Here is a 16,400-nt window from a genome sequence, read left to right as displayed (position 1 = left end):
TTAGTATTTTAAGAAGTTACATTAGTAGTAAATTAAGCCTTCCAGGCTAGACCAGGTCAGGATAAGTCAGAGCTCTTTGCTGAACAGAACAAGTTTCCAGAGGGTGGTCACTGTGGTGCAGGAAGGAGGCCGGTATCTGAATTATTTACCCCGTTGTGACAAGATGCTAGGACATGTGATATCCTGGGTACTCAGAAGATTTTGGCAAAAAGTGATCAGACATGTCTTACTGGGAACTGATTGATGTCAGCGGAGGGAAGGATTGTCCTGAGAAGTAGACTTTCCATCATCTCACACGTGTTTGGGCTCTTCAGCCCTCTCTGCTCTTTCTTGTTTTGGGACCAGGTCTCTACTTAGGGATCAGGCATCTCTATAGCATTGCTGCCATTGCACAAATGCAGGGCTATTCCCTCTGCTCCGAGGATTTAACTTTAGTTTGTCATCAGATCTCTGAGCTGATCAGCTATGCATCTGTGAAAGACATTTCTCAGACTGTGGAGCCCAAAGGGAGACCAGAGTGCTTGCCTTCGGCTACAATAGAACTGGATCCAGGGATGTTTCTAGAGATGAGATTGCATCTGTCTCCATTGCTCTCCTCACACTAACCAGGTATCCTGGGGTCCCTGCAACTCCAGCATCAGAGAAGCTCACGAGGGAGAGAGAAGCAGGACACAGAGCCCTGCATCTGCATCGGAGGGAGACGGTATCCACAGTCATAGGGGAGACGTTTGTAGTTGAGACCTGGAAAATCCAGAACAGAGACATCCCAACTGTACCCCAATGTACCTGAGAAACAGGAGTACCCACAACTGTCCGTCCACCCAGTGGGATGTTGACTGGGAGCGTGAGTAGGAGTTAGCCACTACAAAGAGGAAGGGTCCATGTCCAGTGCAGAGGAAATAGCCTTTGAAGAGTCTGAGATGGGCAGGGATGTGACATAGAAGAGGGATCAGCAGGGTGGTTGGAATAGAGAAGGCGGTGCGAGCTGTACAAGGGGGGCCATGGGAAGTGGGGGGAGGAAAGACCAGGCAGGTCCTGTGGGCTTACTGTCCTGGATGGGAAAGGTGAGCTGGAGCAAACACCACATGAGGGCCAGGGCTGGGGGAGGACTTTAGAGAGAGACAGGAATGAGGTGCCCAGGGAGAGAAGAGAGGTCTATATGTACCAACTTACCAATGACATTCCCTCCTAGAGATGTCAGACTCAGACTCATGACTAGGGCAGTCAGAGCTTGGGAAGCACCTTCCCAGGTGGCAGGGCAGCTACAGAGGAAAACACAAAGAGCAACGGGGGAGACATGTCTGCAAGAGACCCTGTGTTCAGGGCTAGGCCTGGCTAAGACCACCCTGGAGATGGACGTCAGCAGAGTCCAGGGTTCACACTGCACACACAGGCCACTTGGGTCTCCAACTCCTCCTTGTGTTAGGAGTCTGCAAAGCGCTCTGCTGAGACCCAGGCTGCAGGACCTCCCCCTGGCTTTTTGAGCAGAGAGGAGTCAGCTGTGCAGTGCTGTGGAATAACTGCTGGCACAGAAGTACACAGATGTCTGGGAGGGGGTAGCGGACACCAGCGTGAGGGAGAAGTTCTTTGTATCTGATCTAGAAACTCTGTAACCATCGGGACCATCTTCTTCAGTGACACCAGCACCAGCTGAGTAGCGGATCAGCCTCAGCCCATGTCCCAGGTCTTGTCGATACCAGTACATTGAGTTGTGGTTCATATCCTGGGCACATCTCAGTGTTGTGTTCTGTCCTGTTCCCAGGATCTGGAATCTTGGGGTCTGAGTGACACCAGCATTCACTGGAGCTGTGGAAGAGGAGGTAAATCTGATGCTGCAGACAGGACAGAAAGGCTTAGCAGTGGGACCTTGACATTTTCACTCAGGAAAAATCCCTGCCCAGGACTCACCTGCCTGCAGGAGACAAAAGGCCACCCAGCACAGGAGGCCATCGCTCATGGCAGGAGCAGGGCAGATGGAGGGGTCTTCTGTGTCTCTGCTGATGACAGGGAACAGGGCTTTCCTGGGAGTCATTCTGAGATGTCACTCTCCCTGCCTGGGCCTCAGAGCCACCTGTCACAAAGGCACACCCCTTCCCCCAGAAGGTCCAATCAAAAATAAATGTACAAGGAACAGCTTAGAATGGGAAGAATTCATTTCTCTGAATTAACGCAAGCCTTACAAGTTGTTCTTCAGCTTTTTGCAAAACAATTTGTAACTTTGTTTTTATTCCTGTGATAAAATTTTTAATATAGTGGTTTTATGTATCTGCTTATTTCTGTAGTTTTGAATCTTAGGGAGGGTCCTATGGCTTTCTGATGCCCTTTCTGGCTCTGTTGTCCCAAATACTGCTTCAAGTATCTGTTTCTACTTTGCTTACTGACCAGCATCCCGTTAAGGTCCTTCTGCCTACAAAGATTCTCCTGGTATCTGGTTGCCAGACCAGAGGGGCAGGCTCATCAGCATTTGAGGAGTTGTTTGCTCTGTTTCTCATCAATTCATGCCAGATGGGGCACCTGCCAACTGTAGCTACAGCACCTTCTTATATACCAGAGCACTTGCTTCCCAGGTTTGGGGTGAGACAGCAGCAGGCAGATCAACCTCACCCCTGTTACTGACCTTTCTCTGTGGCAAAATGACGGTTGCTCTGCACTGCCGATGACCTACTGGCACAAAGTTGTACAGATGTGTGAGGGACCGCGGGGAGGTGGCCGACTCCAGGGTAAGTGAACAGTGCTCTGTTCTTTGTCTGAGACATCTGCTCCATGGGGAAGATCACCTTGTGAAGAATGGCTGCCATGTATTAAGTCACAAATATCATGGAGCTCAAAACCTGTATCTTGTTGAACACAATGCCACACTTAGGAGGACCCTGTAATTGGCTCAACAGTCTGCAGTCATGATATTCAAATTCTTAATAACATTTTCACCATGGGCTCTGGAAATTATGTAGCCAATCCTGAGTTCATGGAGGGTACTCAGGATTGGATCTGTGGTCACCTCCTCTTGTGCTGGTTTCCCTTTAGCAGAACCATATGTCAGGGGTGTCGGTGACTCGCATCTCTGAGCCTTGGAGAGAAAGACACAAACTAAAATCGGAACCAAAGGAGGAGCCTGAGGTTGAACCACAACAAAAAGCCTTGAAGCTGGGGCCTGGCTAGTCCATGAGTTGGTTCCAGATCTGTGCCTGGGATTTCTCTGATCCAAGAGACAGAAGGACACACACCACAGGATACTAGTGCCCGGTGAAGCCCAGAACAGAAAGGAGCATTTTCCAGGTCAAGACTCGTATTTCCTGGGATGGATACTTGGGGCCAAAGCAAAGGAATCTCTTCTCCCAACAAGGAATGATCTCTCAATAAAGTCCCTACTGCCTGTGATCTGCTCAGCCCCAGCACACAGCGTTCGAGCATGAAGCCTGGCTCTGTGTGTGTCTGATGGGAACTCAGAATAATTTCCTTGTAGATGATAAGTTTTTGTCAAAATATCATTATAAAATGATTTGAATGATTGGGTAAATGAGAAGAAAATGAAAAAAATGAGTAAACAAATTTCATGAAAGCAGCTTCAACCAATTAGAAAGATCTTTTGATGCTCATTTTATCAACCCATCTACTTCCAGACGGAATTGTCCCTACTGTGGACCAGGCATCCCCCGGGGTTTCAAGGATGTCTTTGTCCATAGCACTTTCCAGGAACACCTAACTCTCCTAAGTTGTTAGATGTGTATTAAAGAGGAATTGTTCTAATGGGAAGAAATTTTAAATTTCCACTAAAAAGCTGCCTGAGCAAAACTAATCCATAGCGATAGAAATCATATCATTCGTTGTCAGCAATTTAGAGACCATTGCAAAGGGGCCTGAGGGAACAATATGGGTTATAGAAATGTTCTATATCTTCATGAGGTGGATATTATGTGAGTATATACATACATATTGCTAAAAAATTATTGATATGTTCATGGAAAGTGTAATTTTTATTGTATATACTTCATATGTCAATAAAGATGATTTTAAAATGCCTGAGGAGAGATGTATGTTACATGATCCAGTAAATTTCGTGTAATGAATCACCAGCATAAATATTTCCATTTCTGTGATGTATGAAGATTTCAACTATAATGTTTTTGTGAAAAATGTGCTCACATCTGCCTTTTCAAATAAGAAATAGAGGGAGAGGCTGTCAGAGACGAATAAAAAGAATCAAGATATCCAGATTCCTATTATGTACCAGTTACTTTATGCTTATTATATTTTTATACAACCCTGGAGGATGGTATGATGTCTAATTTAACATCTCATCTTGACTGGGCCATTGAGTGCACAGATATTTGGTTAAACATCGTTCTGGGTGTTCTTGAGAGGGTGTTTTTGAATAAGATGAACATTTAAATAGGGAGGTTTTAATATTAGATTAACATTTTAATCAGTAAAGCATATTGCCTTCCATAATATAGGTGAGCTACACCCAATCAGCTGAAGACATAAATAGAATGAAAAGACCCATCCTCCCCCAGGTAAGAGAGACTTGTCCAGCTGGTGGCCTTCAGCTGCAACATCAGCTCTTCCTGCTTATTTGCCTTCAGACTTAAGCATGGGCTCTCCCTGGGTCTCCAGCACCACCAGCCTGGCTTTTAGATTTTGGACTAATCAGCCTCCACAATTGTGTGAGCTAATTCCTCATAATAAATAGAATACATACATACATGTATATACATATATATATGTATATAAAGGTTTTATTTCTCTGGAGAACACTCACTTATACAGATAGGTATTATTAGTCTCATCTCATAAAAAATCTCAGCCTCACATGTCAAGAAACTGGCCTCAGGTCTTGACTGGCAGCAGGTGCTGGAATTGGCATCAGAGCCAGGTGTCCATGACGCCTGGTCAGGGCTCTTTCTCTGCACACTCTCTCCTTGGTGAACTGATCCGTGTCAACGATTTCATTAGAGCCAGTGTGTCTGAAAGGGACATAGGGGACAGCATCCTGATCTTGAAGGAAGGTGTGTCTCTTTATGAAAATGCATTCTAGCGCAGAGTTATAAACGTGGGGCTTAAGAGGGAGACAGAGCAGGGTCTGAGTCCCACTTCTGCCTCATCCTCGGAGCTATTTGACTTGGTCAAGTTATTTCACTCAAGGGCAAATTCCCTCATCTTTAAAATGAGATCAGTAATTTCCTTTGCCTCTTAGGCTTTTTCCTGATCATTAATTGAAATTTTAAACACGAAGGGACTCTTATTTAGGATATAGTAAATTGTCAATAAATGATAGAATGATTTTTTTCTGAGTTTTCTGCCTGGAGCAGAACTGAACTGTGTTTGTGCATTAATATACTCAGGGCTCGCACTTCTGTAATGGACCTGCCCTCATGTGACAGGAGGTTTCCATAGAAACAGTCAAATGTTTAAGGTAAATATTATACATTTAATAATGCAGACCTTAAAACTCAAAAGGCAAGCAGCATATTTTCATTTTCTATTTTATGTGATACAATACCTTGCACAAAGTAAGGGACCCAAAATGTTTGTCCAGTAAAAGAAGCTAGGGAATAAATAATGATTATTTGTGTTCCTTTCTCTCATGGTAATTGTCTCATGTACAGGAAGATGGGCTGTTCCTTGCAAATATCCCATTCCTCTGCTGTACAGCTGGGAAGGCAGATCTGGAAACCTCCCTACTCACACAGCCCCCGTGAAAGATAACACATGACTGAGGTCCATGCTGCAACTACAGTGCAGAAATGGTGTCTTTCTTTTTTCTCACAATGAAGGATCGATGGTTGTTCTTTGCCCTGAAGTCATAGTCTTTGAAGCTGTCACGAAAAAGATCATGATAATCACATAGGATTCAGGACCTTCCCAAACCTGCTAAGCCGGACCTAGAAACAGGAAGCCAGAGGAGGGGACGGGTCTAGGGGTTGGGCGAACACAGGGGTTGAGGAAAAGCCTTCAGTTTGAGTCTTTCCTCTGCCAGTTATAAAATATGGGACCCTGGAACGTTACTTCCCCTCACATATGTAAACAAGGAAAATAACATTTATTTTGCATGATTTCTGTGAGCACAAAACACAGCACATATAAGCACCAGGAGGAGTGTGAGTGGAAGGCCTGTCTGATATATGAGGGACCGAGCCTGTCTGGCTGGCAGCTGCCACCCTCGCAATCACTTCCTGAGCTAGGGCAGGAATGTTTTTGTGCTGTTGGCTGCTGCCCCTGCAGCGCTGTGCCAAGCTACTGGCACAGAGATACAGGGCAGAGTCCGTCAGCTCCAGGATGGTCAGGTTCAGCTCAGAGCTTCGGTTACCGAACTGCTGCCCTGAGAATCGATCTGGGATATCTCCTTTTTCTCTCACCTCCCCATTGTAATACTGAATGAGGAACTTGGGGCCCTGGCCCAGAGCCTGTTGGTACCAAGATACAGTGTCATGCTCAGAAATAGGGGAACATTTCAGCATCACTTGCTGTCTTTTTGCTTTGACCACGTGTCTTGGGGTTTGGATGACTCCAGAATCCACTGGGCCTGTTGGGAGGAGACAGAAAGAAGCTGAGAGCCGAGCACAGGGACAGCCTCCCGCTGCAGCCATCATTGGCAGGCTCCTATTTCAGGCATGGCAAACCCACAGCAGAAGCTTTCACCCTGTGCCTAGGACTTACCTGCTCCCAGGAGACAAAGAGCAACATAGCAGAGGAGCCTGTAGCCCATGGCAGCATCAGGAACCCAAGACATCTCCTAGCTCAGGGGTGGGGTTTAGTGGTCTGAACCACCCCTTTTCCGGATAGGAGCATTTGCCTATGACATCCCTGCTTGATGTCATTGTTCTGCTGTTTCTCTCTCAGAAAACCCCTCCCAGTCCACTGTTGCCCTCAGCAGAACTCAGGGTTGACTACTCTATGTGTCATTCCTGTCCTGCACAGCCCCTCAACAATGAGTGGGTGTGAACAGATCGCCACCCCTATAGCCCACAACATGCCTGATTTCCCTCTGCCTGCCCCTGCCTGACACCAGTTACCCAGAACTTGCTGCCCCAACCCCTTCGCCCTCCACATCCTGTGCAGGCTTCAGGAGACAGCCCGCTTGGTGCTCACTGAGGTTCAAGGCAGGTCTCCACTTCCCTGGGCAGTGAGGAGCCTGTTAGCTCAACGTGTCCCAGGACCAGTGAACCCAGTGAACTCAAACCCCCTGCCTGATGCAGGCATGACCAAGAATTCCCTTAACTGGCCCCTCCTGGGCCACTCTCAACCTTCCCAGGGTGCCTTGCAGTTAGGACTGTGAGTCCACAGTGTCTCCTCATGGCTGAAGGTCCACAGTCTGGTGGATTTCTCCCTCTGTCTGCATCAAGAACAGAAATTCCCCCCACTCCCCACCCCTGTGGCCCTCCCACTGTACCCCACCCCACACCCATTCTACTGCTCTCCCAGGCTGGCTGCTTTAGGGCTCATCTTCAAGTCCATACTCAGCCTGTGGAGGAAAAGATTGTCTGAACCAACATTTAGATGAAGAAGGAATTAATTGCTGCCCCATTGCAATTAGTATGCTACAGTGAAGGAAACAAGCCCAAATCATACAAGACACAAAACTAAACAGTCTGATGATCTCAGGTGGATCCAGCCTGGAAACACTGTATTCCAGAAAGCCTCCCGATTAAGCAGATCCATGTATTTCCACATTGTGTAGTAAGTTATTACCAAATTTTATATAGTGCATTTTGTAAAGAGGGTTCATATATTCTACATATTTATTTCTGAATTTATAAAATCTTGAAACAAATAGCCTTCTAGCCATAGTTAAGGTCGACCCAGTTGGACCTGAAATTTACTATCACTCCCAAGAAGAACCTATGAGTTCTGCTCGGTGACCTGATGACTCTTAATAAATTCCACCCAGAGGGAAACTATTTCCATTTTGTGTATCTTCCCAAGAAAACACACATGCATTCATAAACACACACATACACACACACACAATTATCCTTTCATTGGTAAGGATGTCAAGGCTTTATTAGCAAACACAACAACTTTTCTTGAACAGTTTTTCAGGTTCATTTCTGAGAAATGCCCTGATGATGGCAAGAGATGTCTCTAAAGATGTGATCGTGGCTGTTGATGGAAAATTCTTTACAGGACCATGGGACCGGATGAAGATTACAGTAGCACAATATTCTCTGTCCCAAAAGAATATCAGCATATTCCAGCTCTTTACAATTAGGGTCCTTTACAGGACTGGTCATCAGTCCTGGCTAACAGAACATGCAGAAATGTATGGAAAGTCTTGGCTTTCCAAGACTATCTGCAATGACTACCCATTATATTTCAGGTAAGAGGAGATAATTGTGAAGGGAAACTGTTGAATAACAATACTCCATGGCTCCATATAAGTGGGGATTAATTTATTCGTTCCACACAGCCAGAAGGAGACTGTCTGCAAACCAGGAGTAGAGGTTTCACCAGAAACCAACGCTAGCCCCTTCATCTTGGACTTCTAGCCTCCAAACTGTGAGAAAATGAATCTCCATTGCTTAAGCCACGCAGCCTGCAGTGTTTTGTTACGGCAGCCTGAGCAGACTAATCAACAGGATAGCGCTGTGGAATGTCAGGGTGAGAAGCAAAGAGGAAGGCACAACTGAGCCAGTCCTTGAAAGATCAATGGTGTCTGGCCATTTGGGGGGTGAAGGGAAGAGCCATCGAGGCCATGGGAACAGCAAGAGCAGTTGTAGAGGATTTAAAAGGCATTGGTGTTGTAGGAAATGTGGCGGAGAACTCTTTCATCACGGAGTGAGCTGAGACTGCCCAAAAGCGATGCTCTGAAGGTAACGGAATCTGGGGGTGAAGGGTTAGAAAGCTATTCCAGGGAAGCAGAATTCATCTTGGAGAAGTTGGAGAGCCTCTGCCTGCTTATAATCAGGGAAGGCGTGCCCACATCTATGTTTTGAGAGGTACTTCACTGTGCCCCAGGAGGAAAGCCTGAGGCAAGAGGTCAAGAAGGAAGGCGTCAGAATCAGCTCCAGGATTCTCACACCATCATCACAGCATCTGGGTCATGATGTCCTCACCTGGGAGCGGCCGCTGGGTGATGCCAGGTGCTGTGAGGCGTTGCTTTATGTTTCCTGGGTATCGAAGACTTTGGGAGCTTGGGCAACGAAGTGATCATGTTAGAAATAGCACAGTATTTTTTCTTTTTTGATAATCCAGTAGCTCTATATATTTTCAACCATTTTTAATTATATTTTCTATCCTAGACATTCTCAAAATCTGTTTCTTCTCCCTAAATTATATAAAGCAACTCCCTGTGCTTCTATATTCTAGACTACACATTTATCGAAGAATTTTGATCCCCAAAAATATCTACCCCCAAAAAAAGAGGGTGTCAGCTGTAAACTACAAACCCTCCCCATACCCTGTAGCATAAAGGGAAAGGCGAGGAAGGTGGTGTTGGAGTGAACCTACTGATGTAGCACAATCCTCTGAACAGATCCTCTGTTGTCCCATGTCCCTGAGTGGTAGAAGAGCCCGAGGCTGCACTTTCCAGGGCCCTAACTCATTCTCCTCTCCCGCTACAGCCCCGAGGTCCTCACAGATCTGTCAGCTCTGAGGTTGCTCCACGCTGGGGCAGGGAGGTTTGTGCACAGAACGCTGGTGACTTTGCAGGGCTGTGCTGCGCTGCTGGGACAGAGATACAGGGCCAAGTCCTTCAGCTGCAGGACACCCACGTTTAGCTCAGAGCTATAGTCACCAAACTGTTGCCCGGAGAATCAATCTAGAATGTTCCCTTTTTCATTCTCTCTTCCATTGTGATACTGAATGAGGAACTGGGGGCCCTGGCCCAGTGGCTGTTGGTACCAAAATACACTGTTGTGCCCAGAGATAGGGGAACATCTCAGTGTCACCTGCTGTCCTTTTGCTTTAATGAGGTGTCTTGGTGTTTGGGAGACTCCAGAATCCACTGGGCCTGTGAGCGAAGAAGATAGGGGCTGGATCAGCAACACAGGAGGGAGCCTGATGGTGCCTTGGATTCAGGCGCTGTCAGGCTTACAATGGAGATGTCCCGTCTGTACCAAGGACTTACCTGATCCCAGGAGACAAACGGCCACACAGCACAGGAGTCTGGAGCCCATGGCAGGGTGGGGCACAACTGCACAGGTCTCCCTGCTCAGAGTTCTGGTCCCCTAAGAGATGAAGTGTTGGGCATCCCTTCTCTGATTGGAGGTTAGGAAGTGATGTCACGGCTCTGCTGTCATTGTCTCTGTTGCTTATCATGAGCTTGGCCTCCCTTGCCAGGTCCCTGATTCAGCTGATCCAGGAAACCCTGCTTTGTCCTGCAAAGCTTCTTCCATGACACATGGGGCTGGACTGGGCTGGTCTAGGCTAGACCGGTTTGAGGCATCATGCCCATCCCCACAGCTCCTTTGCTTTTCCTTTGTAGCAGGTGCTCCTCTACTTGTCTCTGCCTGGGGCGTGCAGGCTGCCCATTCCCAGTTCCACACCCTTCACTTCCCCTTACAACTTCAGAGAGACTCTTAACCACTGCACAGCTGGAGTTCATGGCTCCTGGCTGGGACAACACACGTGCGAATTAGCGTCTCTTCTAGGAATCCTTATAGGGGATAAAGTACCAAACAGGGCTGCTCCTTAACCCTCCTGGTCCCAGAGAGCTGGCTCTGCCCCAGAAACTTTTGGAGCTCGGCAGTTCTACAGTGCCCCCGTGTGGTCTATTTGGTGGTAACCAAGATTTTGCCTTTGGGATGAAGCAAGAGTCCTGAGATGTGTTTAAATTAGGAACTATTTCATCATTTACCAAGTGTTTTGTTTTGTTTGTTTCCTAGAGGGACAAAACACACACACACACACAGAACCACAGTCCTAGCTGATTTGGGATTTTGAAATGAGAGAAAAATTAAAAAGTTGAACTTGAAGGAAATATTTGGCCTTTAAGAAGATTCTGGTGATGGAGATGGGGCAAACCTGGTCTAGATTAGGTGGGGTTACTAAAGAGGAACCTTGGCAGAGATTACACAGAGACAGCCCATCTTTGTTCCTGCAGATGGACTCCCAAGGATTTGGGGATGATTAATAATTAAGTGAAGTATTTTTTCTTTGGAGACTCCACAGGGCTTGCTCAAGGTAGACCCTTCAGACCGCCCTCTGTGCAAGGTGCCCCCTAATCAGCTAACCCAAAATAAAGAAAATAATGCTTACTGTTCACATACTGCTGGAGAATTTGTTTCTTTTTCTTCTATCCTCTCTCTTTTAGAAATCTTCCTTTTGCCTCTGTTCATTGATGATAATATAATGCCCATTTCCCATATATGTGTAAACATGTATGTAGATGAATGATTATATTTCTCTAAGTTTTTCTCCAACGGCCAAGTTGAAATAAAATATTCTAACCCTCTTGTCTTAGGAGGCTAGGAAGGAAAGGCCAGTCTGGATTAACATAGGATAACAAAATAAACAGGGAACTTGGGAAAATAGAATGTGAGAAGGACTCAGTTCCAAAACCAGTATCTTCTATTTGCTTCTTCTGACTAGTTTACTTCCAATCCAAATTTCTTTAAATTTTCACATTTGATTAAATTGTTAATAAATTTAAGTAGTGAATTACGTAGAGTGAATATAGATGTTGTAATGTTATCTATTTATTGACTTTCAACATCCAAAGGCAAATAATCTCATCAAGCACCTCTGAGTAGATATCTCTTACCCGGCTACATCCGAGATTGATGATCACTTCTGTTGTGCCAATGAGCTATGGTCAGTGACCAGCACCACTTATAAGATGCCACTCAGAGGAGGAATATTACACCCTGAGTGATCTTCATGGATATAAGCCAGATGAAATCATCTCGAGTCCAGATGGCAATGTGTATTACTGAATACTTATGAATTTTTGTATCATAACTCATCAAAACCTTTTTTAATAGTGGTGGATGTGTCTTATGGAGTCTCTGATGGTAGATATGGAGAATTTCTACACAAAAGCCTAGAAATGTAAACTATAAGTATAAAGCACACTAAGAAAAGTATATTTCTCTGCTTTCAAAGGAATCCCTGGCAAGTTTTGAATTAAATTAGATTAATTTGCTGGATTGCCAATCATTTCTTAACCATGAAAGAAGCAAACACAATATCTAGGGGATGGTCCTGAGGCATAGTGGTTAAGTTCAAGTGCTCTGCTTCAACAGTATGGGATTCATGAGCTAGGATCCTGGGCATGGACCTATATACTGCTCATCAGGCCAAGCTGTGACAGCATCCCACATACAAAATGAGTGGGGGAGGGGGTGGCACAGATGTTAACCAAGTAACAATCTTCCTCAAGCAAAAAGAAGAAGATTGCCAACAGATGTTAGCTCAGGGTCAATCTTCCTCACCAAAAAGAAAAAAAGTAAAAATAAATAAATAAGTAATAATACAAAAAAAAAAAAAAACCCATAATGTCTAGCATTGCTTCAGAGATGCCTGAGAGTCTGTGATAAATTGTCATTATATTTCAGATAAGAAGTGCTTAGCTGATGTTATAAAGATGTGTGAGATATGAGAGCACTGGCTCCTGAATCCTACTAACGTTGCAAACTAGCGTCATGTACTTGCTTCTTCCATGGGGAATCCTGATAGGGCAAGAAGCAAATATGAATACTAGAGACCAACCAAAAGCCAGGAGAATCTTCTGGAAAGACGAAAGCTATTTTGGGCTGCAATATGAGGGATATGAGACGTGTGTCCAAGACTGCAGTGAGAAAACAAGGTGGAAATCATTTCAGCTCTGCTCTTGCCTGACTCTTTCTTTGCTTGGGAGGCAATTTATCCGCATTTTTGTTGCAGAAATCAATAGTAGCACAACTGGTGCCACTAAAGGACTCAAAAAGAAAGATAACCAACTGGGCAATGTATGTACCCAGAAAGTGAATTATTGAACAGATGAACCAAGAATTTTAAAAAGCATGTTAAATACACTATGTGATGATATGCAATATACAGAAGAATGTAAAAGACATGTAACCCACAGGAATCATAGGGTCAATTTACTGGAGATCTTCACAGTAGCATATCTAGCATATTTTACATCAGCATTTCCAAGTGTTTTGTTATGGAGAAGAATGTTCATGTTATCTGATTCTTTAAGAGAAACCAATGCTTCGTGTGAACCTTAAGAGTTTTTTGTTGAACTGGAACTAATATAGCAATGATTTTCCTAAAATAATGACTCCCATCATCAAGGGATATTTTTTCCTATTTTCATGAAAACAAGATTTGAGCTATTAAATTTAGAATCCAGGTAAAATCTATGAAGCTCTGTCTTCTTTAAAAACTAGGTGAAAATTCTGAGAGCTTATAAGTTTCCAAAGCTATAGAACTCCAAATCCCTTCCAGAGTTTCTGACCATTCTCGTGGATGTTTGTATTCTCCAGCCTTCTCCAACCCTGTTGCATCATCTGGTCATAAAGCTAAGACTTTCTTTGAATTCCTCAACAAAATCCTGCACATCAAGTGTTGGTGAGTTCAGGAGAGTCCGATGAAGATTTGGGAAGTGCTGCATTGAAAATATGAAGCAGTATACAGATTTTCAACATTTCCCTCCCATCCTGAATCATTACACCCCCTCTCAAGACTGCCCAGAAACACAAATTCTTCTAGCTGTACTATATAGAACAATATATAATATTGCTCAAGTACCTCAAAGTTTACCTTCCATATCCAGCACTTATATTAAAAGATTCCCATCAAATACTTTCCTCCTTAAGAAATAGAGTACAAGCTATGAGCACACTAAATTTAATTTTTATGCATTCAAAATTATGGTTAACTAATTCTCCCTTCTTGAGTGGAATTCATCTTTATACAAAGATTATCTTTTCTAAATTTTAATTTAAATGGTTCTTAATTTTGCTATTGTGATACAATATATATGACATAAAACTTAGCATTTTTAACTTTACAGTTCAGTGGGATTAACTACATTCACATTGTTGTGCTACCTTCACCAGTATCCATCTGAAGATCTTTTTCATCTTCCCAGACTGAAACTCTATACCCAATAAACACTAATTCCGCATTCCCTCCCCAACTCCAGCCCCTGGAAATCACCATTCTATTTTCTGTCTATGTGAATTTGACTACTCGAGATATCTCATAGAAGTGGAATCATAGAATATTTGTCTTTAGTGTCTGGCTTATTTCACTTACCATAATGTCTTCAACTTTCATCCATATTGTAGCATGTGTCAGATTTTCATTCCTTTTTAATGTCGAATAACATGCCATTTTATACATATATTACATTTTCTTTATCCATTTATCTGTTGATTGGATGTGTTGCTTTCACTTTGTAGCTACTGCAAATAATGCTCCTATGAACACTGGTGTGCTAATGTCTATTCGAATCCCTACTTTCACTTCCTGGGGGCATACACCCAGAGGTGGAATTCCTGGATCGTATGGTAATTCCATGTTTAGTTTTTTAGGAATTGCTACACTGTTTTCCACAGTGGCTGCACTATTTTGCATTCCCATCATCAAAGCAAAAGGGTTCCAATATCTCCACAATTTCACCAACACTTGTTATTTTCTGTTTTTTTCCTTTGGTGTTATCCATGCAAATGGGTATGATGTTCTTGAATTTTGGAAGTTGATGGGACTATATAGTGAAGTTCTCACTCATTTTTACTGTTGTTTGTTTTAAATATTTTACTTTTCCAATCTCAAGTCAACCAAAACATTGGTCTCCAAAATTTTGGCAAGTAGTTTTCATCTAAGGAGTCACCTCATTGAAGAACCACTGTACTCGAAAACTAAACAATCTTTTCCAACATCGGACGAGACGCTGGAAAGGCAAATTTTAGTCTTGGCATCACTAGAGTCTGTGAGGAAGAATTAGGTGAGCTGGATTATGTCTTGGAGACAAGTTTTGATGAAGCGAGCCTAGGACTCATCCTAACTCCTGACAACCTCACAGCTCACCTGCAGAGTGGTTCTGCAGAAGGCAAAGAGCTCCAACTGAAATTTGACAAGGGACTCTTTTGAAATGATCACGTAAACTGTAAATCTACATAAATTTTCAGCTAGTCAGTAGACATCACAGTCTCAGGAATGGTGAGGAAAGGGCACTTCAGAAAGGAAAAGTGAAAGATGTCAAGTTTCTCAAACAAATTATTTTATTTACAGGATCTGACTTTGCATTGAAAAATGAAGGTGATTTTGTCCTTCAATTATTGGAGCACTTTTCCTTCCCTCTGGATTGTGTGTATGTTATAAGCCCAATGGGACCATGCAGTATTTGAAAAACAAACTTTTTTTCATCTTACTTCCTTGACACAAAGCTACCAATTAAGAGCTTAAACATACACTCAGAAGATTTACTTATTAATCCCTTTAACTTGACTTTTTGAGAACCTAAATCATAATTCCCAAATGTTGTGCTAAACTGCTTGTTATCCAAAAAGTGATTAAAATACTTATCAACTGACTGAATTGATTATGCAGTACTAGTGATGGAAATCTGTCTAAGTGGAAAGCAGTGGGTATGGTGTGGTAAGGAATACGACTAATTTCATTCTGCAAATGCTGAGTTTCTGTGTGTCCATGGCTTGCGTAGATGGAGATATTCAGCTGAAAAGCTGATATGAACTTCTGCAGCTCAAGGAGAAATCTGAATGAGAATTAGACCAATGAAAATCACGCTATATGAATTAAGCCTAAGGAGGGTAAAATGTCCTTCAAGCAAAACAGTAGAAATACAAAGATGAAGTGAATTGAATAGGAATCCCCACAGGAACTCGCATTTAAGTCCATCTAGAAGTAAAGGAGTCACAAAGTTTGCTAAAAAGACACAAGTCAGAGATATAAGAGTAGAACTAGGAGCAAAAACATCATTGGAGCTGGGGCAGAAAATGGATTTCTAAAAGAAGGTGATCAGTATGTTGATTTGCATCATCTGCTGTCCTAACCCCATGTGGAGGGTAAGTGGAATCCAAGTAGGACCTGCCATGAGATTCCCAGGAATTGTAGTCGGCAACAGACAGAGGCTTGTGTCTAGTCAAAGGCTGACCATAGATATGTAACTCTGTTATAGCACAATAGTAGAAGAGTAAACTCCCAAACCTTGGGGAAGCAAGGCCCTGGGGTAGTCCTCACATCTGGCTCATAATAAACTCACCCAAATTTTAATTTATAGATTGATTATGGATTATTTGTATCAACATATCTTGGCATAGTTGCAGGAGGATTTCATAGAAATGCACCAGAGACCGCTTGGAATCTACACTGAATGGCACTCAGTACCAATAGGGGCCCATTGAGCCTCTGGATCACTACATTCTTCACTGCTGTGAGTTCTCCTGAAATCTGGAGCTCTTTGTTTTAAGTCAACGATCCAGAGTTTGTATGTGCTTTTCAAACTTTAA

At 43.6% G+C, this 16,400-nt stretch overlaps 1 gene segment (V, D, J or C); it reads right to left on the bottom strand.

The window, feature by feature from the left end:
- Window positions 1-5,456: 5,456 nt before the first annotated feature.
- Window positions 5,457-10,135, bottom strand: LOC103567033 (T-cell receptor beta chain V region CTL-F3-like). The segment is given in 4 exon segments: window positions 5,457-6,523; window positions 9,054-9,130; window positions 9,888-9,949; window positions 10,067-10,135. A coding segment is annotated over 1 exon segment (456 nt).
- Between the last annotated feature and the right edge of the window lie 6,265 nt (window positions 10,136-16,400).

This window comes from Equus przewalskii, chromosome 4 (assembly GCF_037783145.1).
Source record: "Equus przewalskii isolate Varuska chromosome 4, EquPr2, whole genome shotgun sequence".
Taxonomy (NCBI): domain Eukaryota; kingdom Metazoa; phylum Chordata; class Mammalia; order Perissodactyla; family Equidae; genus Equus; species Equus przewalskii.
Note: the sequence above shows the minus strand (reverse complement) of the source record. Positions and strands in the feature narration are given on the sequence as shown.